The following is an 8,618-nucleotide window of genomic DNA, read 5'->3' as shown; positions in this document are numbered from 1 at the left end:
TGGAGAAGAGTGCACTCCAACTTGGCTCTTTCTACTCTCTCATCGTCATGGAAACTTATATCCCATTTGCCCAGGGAACTGCCACTCCTGGTTGCCATGGAAATAGCAGCCAATGGACACTTCCCAAGGCCAGTTTAAGGCTGGAAATGGCCCCTCTTAGTTGCCATGGGAACCTAGTAACAGGCTCTTGGCCCTCCCTGGCCCCTCCATCCAGTGTGGGGTGGGGCTCAGTGGCTGGGGAGGGGTCGAGGTCAGGCCCCGCCCCTTGGACCGGGCCTCAGAAGGGAGCCGGGTTGTATGGTGTAGGGAAGCGGGGATCTATCCAAATACCTCAGGTAACAGGGAGGTGCGCGGGTGGGGTGGGGGGAACACTGGGCGGACCAAAGGCCAGAGGGAGGGGTTCCTGGGGGTCGCGAAAGGTTGAGGATGGGGCCGCTTGGGGTAGGGGGAGGAGGCAGCCCGGCAAGGGACTAGAAGGGGACCCAGCCGGGCTGGGCCCCTGAGCCCCGGGTCTGTACAATACGGTTTGCTATAAAACTCAAAATCTTCCAGCTGGGCCCGCAGTTCGTGTGTCTGTCTTCGGTCTGGGGGTTGGAAGGGAACCTACATGAGTGTTCACACATCCTTGGGACTCAGAGGAGCAGGCTCTTGGGGTTTCCAGGTGCCCGCCAACCTCGCAGAAGCTTTGAGTCTTTCCCGGACTTTTAAGCTAGAATCTTGGAAAGTCTCCACTCGGGAGTGTCCAGATGGTCGGGGCGGCATGAACCGGGACGTCCGGTCACAAGTTGTTATAGCTGGGCACTTGGATCTAGGAGGCTGGGATCGTATGATCCCCTGGGATTTTTGCCGCTGGTCCCCCTGACTCCACCCCATCATGTGGCCGCCTGGGCTCCGCCTCTGCCCCAGTTCCTGTTTCGGCCGCTGTGGTCCCGCTTCAGCCTGAGGGCTCTTTGGCTCTTCCTGCTCCGCCCGGGCCGCACCCGCATCCTCGCTGGGCCCGCCGGGGAATGGGGCATTCCCTGATCCGGCCCGGGCCCACCTGGGGCTCCCGGGTCAACTCGCCACCCCCGTGATCGCCCGTCCGTCCTGCGCTGCAGCCCTCAGGATGAAGAGCGGCGAGGGGGAGGTGGGCGAGCAGGCCCCCCTCAACCCAGAGGCCGAGAGTCCTGCGGGCTCGGCCACTTACAGGGACTTCGTGCATCGCGGCTACCTGGACCTCATGGGGGCCAGTCAGCACTCGCTGCGGGCGCTCAGCTGGCGCCGCCTCTACCTCAGCCGGGCCAAGCTCAAGGCCTCCAGCCGCACCTCCGCCTTGCTGTCGGGCTTCGCCATGGTGAGGGGAGGCCAGGGGCCCCGGTTGGGGGAGGCCCGTGGGGTGAAGTGGACAGTGCCCAAGGGAGGCAGGCAAGGACCGGATTCTCGTAGGTGCAGGGTGGTGCCAGCAAGGTTTCCCAGTGTAGTTCCTTTTTCGTGGTACGTGTGCAAAGACCTGGGTTCTTGGAGGGGGGGTGTCTGGAGAGAAGTTATAGGGACAGATAAGTGGCCCAAAAGTGGGGGAAAGTTCCCTACAACTGAATAAGTTTAAAGGATCAGTTTGGTAGGGCCAGTCAGAGTAAGCTGGATCACAGGTCCCCCTGTGAAGTTGAGCTGGTCCCAAGGAGAGCAGCTCCGGTGTTTTCTCATAACCTGGATAGCTTTGAGGCCTGGGGAGAAGCTGTTAGGGAAGAGGGTATGTGATGACTGCGCTAATATTGCAGATGTGGAGGCCATTTAAAGTCCCTGCGGAGCTTCATTGGGAAGTAGGACAGGGGACCTAGGTGAGGGACCAGCAGACACATCCTAGCTCCCTGCTGTGTGGCCAGTTCTGACCATGAGACCAGCCCCAGGCAGACCAGGGGAAACGGAGTTATATAGGTAGGGTAGGGTACATATTCTTTGAAGACTCACACGCAACCCCGGACAAGCTATGTATGGAGTTTGACATCAAATCCTAGATCAGGGACCGGAAAGGTGGCGCTAGAGGTAAGGCGTCTGTCTGCCTTGTAAGTGCTAGCCTAGGACACCCTGGTTCCATTCCCCGGCTTCTGAGCGCACAGCCAGGAGTAACCCCTGAGCGTTAAATGGGTGTGGCCCAAAAACAAACAAAAATCCTAGATCACTATTTGCCAAAATGGGCAATACCATTTGGGGGCACTTGTAAGATGGGTAAGGAGGGCATATATGTAGCTTCAGGTGCAATGGGTGTGGGTACTTCTGTGTGTTTTCTTAAAGAAAGTAGATTTTCGGGGCCCGGAGAGATAGCACAGCGGTGTTTGCCTTGCAAGCAGCTGATCCAGGACCAAAGGTGGTTGGTTCAAATCCCGGTGTCCCATATGGTCCCCCGGGCCTGCCAGGAGCTATTTCTGAGCAGACAGCCAGGAGTAACCCCTGAGCACTGCCGGGTGTGGCCCCAAAACCAAAAAAAAAAAAAAAAAGAAAGTAGATTTTCAGGAGGGCCTAAGTTTTTTTTGTTTATTTTTATCCTTATGTGGGTTGGAGCTATATACTACAGTGGGTAGGGCATTTGCATTGCATGTAGCCACCCTGATTCAGTCCTCAGCATCCCAATATGATCCCCTAAGCACTGCCAGTGCAGTTTTTTTGGTTAAGAGCCAGGAGTAAATCCTGAGCACCACCAATTGTGTTCCCAAGATAAAACAAGCAAGGGGGGTGGAACCATAGGTTAAATAAACCTAAGGGGGCCGGAGTGGTAGCATAGTGGTAGGGCATTTGCCTTGCACACAGCTGGTCCAAGGCAGATACTGGTTTGATCCCCCCACCCCCATCATCCCTTGTGGTTCCTTGAGCCAGGAGTGATTTCTGAGCACAGAGCCAGGAGTAACCCCTGAGTGCTGCCAAAACCAAAATGAATAAACCTGTCTGAGTGTGTCAGAGCAAGACACATCAGATTCAGGCCTGTTGGCTCAACGAGCATGGAGACCAGGGTGAGATGGTAGCTTCTTCAAGAATCAGATGAAGAGAGAATGAGCTTAGAGCCAGGTTCATTGGATTGACTGGCCAGAGTTTCTTTACCATTATGGCAGGAAGAAGAAATTGGAGTCATCAGGAGCCAGTGCCATGGAGTTATCCACATGGGGTAGAGGAGACATAGAGTTAGGAGACTTATCTTAGAGCCCAGGCCCACAGCCTTTGTGCAAGTGAGAGGGAAAGTGTCTATATGCCATCATAGGCCTAGGTTTTTCTGAGTTAGATTGCCTTTCTGACATGGTGTCATCTGGGGACAGGGCTTGACTCCCCTATAGATTGCTGAGAAAAGGGGACAGCATGGTAATAGGTTTGTCTAAATGCTCCCCATTCATCTGCCCCATGGTCCAGTCGGTTCCCACGGGGACAATCCGGTTTGCTGCTACTCTTGCAGGTTGCTAGGGTGACAGCTTAAGGGTCAGGGCTTTCTGTGCCCGATCAAGAGGCCAGATGAGTGGATTCTGGCCCTAGTCCTACTGGGTTAGCAAGGCAGGGTCAGGCTCTGGGGGAAATGAGAACTAGGCCTGCCTGGAAGACACCTGCTGACACCTGCCCTCGGCCTGGCTCCTATACCACTCTGTACTTTTCTCCCTTCCTTGGCCCCATAGCAGTCCAGTGCCAGGATCAGGCATGATAGAAGACCCAAATTTTGTGATCTGAATGGCCTGGGTTAAATTAATATAGTCTTGATCAATCTCTAAGTACCAGCTTAGGACTTTTATTGAGGGGGAGTAAAGGAGAACACTTGGTGGTACTAAAGGTTTACTCCTGGCCTTGTGCTCAGGAATGACTCCTGTCATTTCTTGAGTGACAATATGGAGTACTGAAGTACTGGGGATTGAACTGAACCCACATCAGCCATGTGCATTGCAAGTGTTTTACCCACTGTACTATCTCTCCAGCCCTATGCTTTTAGCTGCCTCATCTTACTATTATCTTAGAAAGGTACCACAATTGTGGCAATTTCACAGATGAGGAAACTAAGGATCACAGATGATAAACATATTAATAATCCACAGCAAGTAAGTGGCATAATCTTGACTATAGAGTACAAAATTATAAACTCAGCAACATTAATGTTTGCAAAGGCCAGACAGGAGATGTCAATTTGATGTTGGATGGGAGTGGGGTAGAGACTAGCTATCAAGAGATATGAGTGGGGTCAGAGCAGTAGTATAGTAGATAAGGTGTTAGTCCTGCACAAGGCTTAACCATGTTCGCTCCCCAGCATAGTCTCCTGAGCACATCAGGAATACAGAGCCAGGAGTAATCCCTGGGCATGGCTTGACACATAAAGAGAGGGCTGGAGAGATAGCATGGAGGTAAAGCGTTTGTCTTGCATGTGGAAGGATGGTGGTTCGAATCCTGGCATCCCATATGTTTCCCGCCCCCCCCCCCAGCATGCCAGGAGCGATTTCTGAGTGTAGAGCCAGGAGTAACCCCTGAGTGCTGCCAGGTTTGAAACAAAAACAAACAAACAAAAAACAAAAGAAAAGAAAACATAAAGAGATACTAAGACTGGTTCAAAAGTGTGGTATAACCTCTAGCAGAGAGTGATCATGTTGGAATGATATAACTAGGTTTGCCAAGTTTTCAAGAGCATCTGGAAATAGAATATTTATATACTATCTCTTGAGTTTAAAAGTTGACAACTTGAGACTGGAAGGTAGTATAACTAGATCATTCGCCTTGCCTGTTCCCAACCCTTGTTCAATCTCTGGCACCCCATGTGGTTTTCTGAGTCAAAACATACCACCACATGTGGTGCCAGGAGTAACAGTGGCACACATGCTTTGCATGCAGGAGACCCAAGTTGAATGGTACTTTGTGGTCCCAGAGCACCTCCAGAAGAAACCCTCTGAAGCACTATGCTAAGAGTAGCCCCCTGAATCTTTGGTGTGGCCCCCAAACCAGAATAAAAACATTTTATGAGCCTAGCAAAATCTATCTGTAGACTGGTTCAGGTTCACAATACAATTTGCAAGCTCTGTTACTTTTATTAACTAATATACCTGCTGTTTATTATGTACCTTGACTATTGTTTATGTTGATTCCTTTCATTTTCACCACATCTCTAAGGCAGGAAGGTATTTTTAAATTCCCATTCTTTAAATGAGGTCACTGAGGCATAGCACCAAATCAAGACTCTACAACTTGGGACTGGAAGGAGCACAATGGATAGGGTACTTGCTTTACAGGCAACTGACCTGGGTTCAAAATAGGGGCTGGAGCAATAGCACAGTGGGTGAGGCGTTTGCCTTGCAAATAGCCGATCTGAGTTTGATTCCTAGCATCCCAGGTCATCCTTTAAGCCTGCTAGGAGAGATTTCTAAGTGCAGAGCCAGGAGTAACTGAGCGCTGACAGTTGTGGCCCCAAAACAAACAAAAATTAAAATAAAGGAGGTACCAGTAGTACTTCGTAGTGTTTGTTGGTCTCGGCAGAGGATCATGGATTTATATGATGCCAGGGCTCAAATTTGGAGCTCTGTTTATGCACCCTACTCCTTTAAGCTATCTCCCAGCCCAGGTGACTTGCTTTTTAATCCTAGTAAAACGGTAAGATTGGGGCCCGGAGAGATAGCACAGCGGCGTTTGCCTTGCAAGCAGCTGATCCAGGACCAAAGGTGGTTGGTTCGAATCCCGGTGTCCCATATGGTCCCCATGCCTGCCAGGAGCTATTTCTGAGCAGACAGCCAGGAGTAACCCCTGAGCACCGCCGGGTGTGGCTCAAAAAACAAAAAAAAACAAAAACAAAAACAAAAAACAACAAAACGGTAAGATAGTCAGAAACATGTCAGTGGGGAAACGAAGAACCAAAATCAGTCAGAGCCTTGCCATGACTTCACATTCCCTCACTCAAATTCCTGGCAGGCACAGTTCTAGGTCCAAGGGCTATATAGAAGTATGCCGGGCCCGGAGAGATAGCACAGCGGTGTTTGCCTTGCAAGCAGCCAATCCAGGACCAAAGGTGGTTGGTTCAAATCCCGGTGTCCCATATGGTCCCCCGTGCCTGCCAGGAGCTATTTCTGAGCAGACAGCCAGGAGTAACCCCTGAGCATCGCCGGGTGTGACCCAAAAACCAAAAAAAAAAAAAAAAAAAAAGAAGTATGCCAACAAGTAAAACATCACTTTTTGGCACTTGTTCACTTTTAATGTTATAGGGACTCAATCCATTAACTCTTGTCCCCACAGGTGGCCATGGTGGAGGTCCAGCTGGAAAACAACTATGAATACCCACCCGGTCTGCTGGTAGCCTTTAGTGCCTGTACAACTGTGCTCGTGGCTGTGCACCTCTTTGCACTCATGGTTTCCACATGTCTGCTGCCCCACATTGAAGCCGTTAGCAACATCCACAACCTCAACTCTGTCCACCAGTCTCCACATCAGAGACTCCATCGCTATGTGGAGCTGGCCTGGGGCTTCTCCACTGCCTTGGGCACCTTCCTCTTCCTGGCTGAAGTTGTGCTAGTTGGCTGGGTCAAGTTTGTGCCTATTGGGGCCCCATTAGGCACACCAGCCCCTGTGGTGCCTACCTCCCAGGTGCCTGGGACTCTGCCACCATTGACCACGTCCTTTAGCTCATCTTCTAAGCCATCCCCTCCTCCCGTGGCCCCATCTGAACCTTCTGTGTTCTGTCCACCCCGGCAAGAGTGTAGTGTTGGTGGTGGTGGTGAGGACCATGGGCCAGGTTGGCAAGCAGCCATGGCCTCCACAGCAATCATGGTACCAGTGGGGCTCGTGTTTGTGGCCTTTGCCTTGCATTTCTATCGCTCCTTGGTGGCACACAAGACAGACCGCCATAAGCAGGAGCTAGAAGAGCTGAGTCGGCTGCAGGGGGAGCTGCAGGCTGTATGAGGCTGGTGCAAACACTGCCACACTCTGAGCTTGGCCCTTAGCTTCAGGCCTACTGACACCAGTTCCTGCACCTGCTTAGAGCTACATGAAGTAGCCATTCTCAGGTAGAGATAGATTCCTGTTCCGGGTCTTTCCCGGGGCATCTCCCACAAGAAGAGAGATTTTTCTCCTTGAGTTTTGTCAGTTCTACTGTGACTCAGCTGAGAGGAGCAAGGAAGGCATGAAGTTCATGAGGTTGGTTTTGTTTTTGTATATTTGGCCATACCAGGTGATGCTCAAGCGTTACTCCTAGCTCTGCATTAAGGAATTACTCCTGGCAGTGCTTGGGAGACCATGTGGGATGCCAGGATTTTGGACCTGTGTTGACTATGTGCAAGGCAAATGTCCTATACCCTATTTATTTCTCGGATCCCCAATTTTTGCAGTCTATTTCATGTTGGTATTTCGGGAGTTGTTTTTTTTCCCATCCCAGGCATAGAGGGTTTGTTTTTGGTTTTGTTTTGTTCACACCTTGTGGCGCTCAGGAGTTACTCCTGGCCCTGCGCTCAAAAATTGCTCCTGGCAGGCATGGGGGACCATCTAGGATGCTGGGATTTGAACCACCACCAGTCCTGGTTCAGCTGTGTGTAAGGCAAATGCCCTACCTCTGTGCTATCTCTCTGGCCTCCCAGGCATAGAGTTAATCTTTCCTAGGAGCCACCCTATTTCAGAAAGTTCGAATGCTTGCCCCCATTTACCTAGTCCCACACTTAACTTTATGTTTCTCACTCTCCTGGGCCAGTGCTGGGGTCTTTGGAGACGGGGACTCTGTGTATCCAGCCTACCTCCCTAGCACAGCTTGAAAAAATTTTTATTTGATTTTGGGCCACACCTGGCTGTGCACAGTTCAGGACTTTCTCCTAGCAGGGCCCAGGGCCTATATGCAGTGCCAGGGATCAAACCTGTGCATGGCCTCTATAGTATCTTTTTTGGCTCAAGAAAGGCTTTGAGAAAGGTTCAGTTCCTAGCCCATGGAACACATATTCTAACACTGCATTTTTGGTGCACTCTGTTTTGTATAATAAAATGTGTTTCACAGATATCCCTTGGCTGTGAATGGGTAAGAGGTCTCCTAGAGATAAGGAATAATGTATTAACATTTCAATAGAACGTTTAGGGCATTGGGGGAAGGAATACTTCACTTGGGGGTAGGATGTGTGGGCTCTAGGTCTGATCCCCTGGTGCTATTAGATAGGTTACCTTCTGAATGTGGAAAGATATTCCAAGTTATTATTATTGTGTTTTTGGGTCAGACCTGGCGGTACTTGGTTACTCCTGGCTCTGTGCTCAAAAGTTGCTCCTGGCAGATAAAGGCACCATATTGGATGCCTGGGATTTGAACCACCATTGGTCCAGGATCAGCGGTGTGCAAGACAAACACCCTACCGCTGTGCTATCTCTCCCACCCCAATTCCAAATTATTGATACTCTTGTTCTCATGCCCATGATCTTCTTCCATTGGGGATGTTTCTTTGCATTTTTTTTTGGGGGGGGGGGCCACAATTGGCAGTATTTGCTCCTGATGGTACTGAGGAACCATATGCATTGTTAGGGATCAAACCAAGACCTTCCACATGCAAAGCCTGCAGTCTTCATCTTTTTTGTTTTGGGCCCACACCTGGTGATGCTCAGGGATTACTCCTAGCAGGCTCCAGGGATAACATGGGTGCTGGGGATCGAACCCAGGTCAGCCAACACAA

At 50.7% G+C, this 8,618-nt stretch overlaps 1 protein-coding gene across 1 annotated transcript; it reads left to right on the top strand.

Moving 5' to 3' along the window:
• Positions 1-944: 944 nt before the first annotated feature.
• ORAI3 (ORAI calcium release-activated calcium modulator 3) lies at positions 945-7,301 on the top strand. Its single transcript, XM_049789206.1, has 2 exons — positions 945-1,333; positions 6,217-7,301. The coding sequence occupies exons 1-2, from the start codon at positions 1,106-1,108 to the stop codon at positions 6,877-6,879; spliced, it is 891 nt and encodes a 296-aa protein (XP_049645163.1). The 5' UTR covers positions 945-1,105; the 3' UTR covers positions 6,880-7,301.
• The last annotated feature ends 1,317 nt before the right edge of the window (positions 7,302-8,618 follow it).

The sequence above is a fragment of the Suncus etruscus genome, chromosome 15, assembly GCF_024139225.1.
Source record: "Suncus etruscus isolate mSunEtr1 chromosome 15, mSunEtr1.pri.cur, whole genome shotgun sequence".
In the NCBI taxonomy this organism is placed as follows: domain Eukaryota; kingdom Metazoa; phylum Chordata; class Mammalia; order Eulipotyphla; family Soricidae; genus Suncus; species Suncus etruscus.
This window is presented reverse-complemented; position numbering and strand designations above follow the sequence as displayed.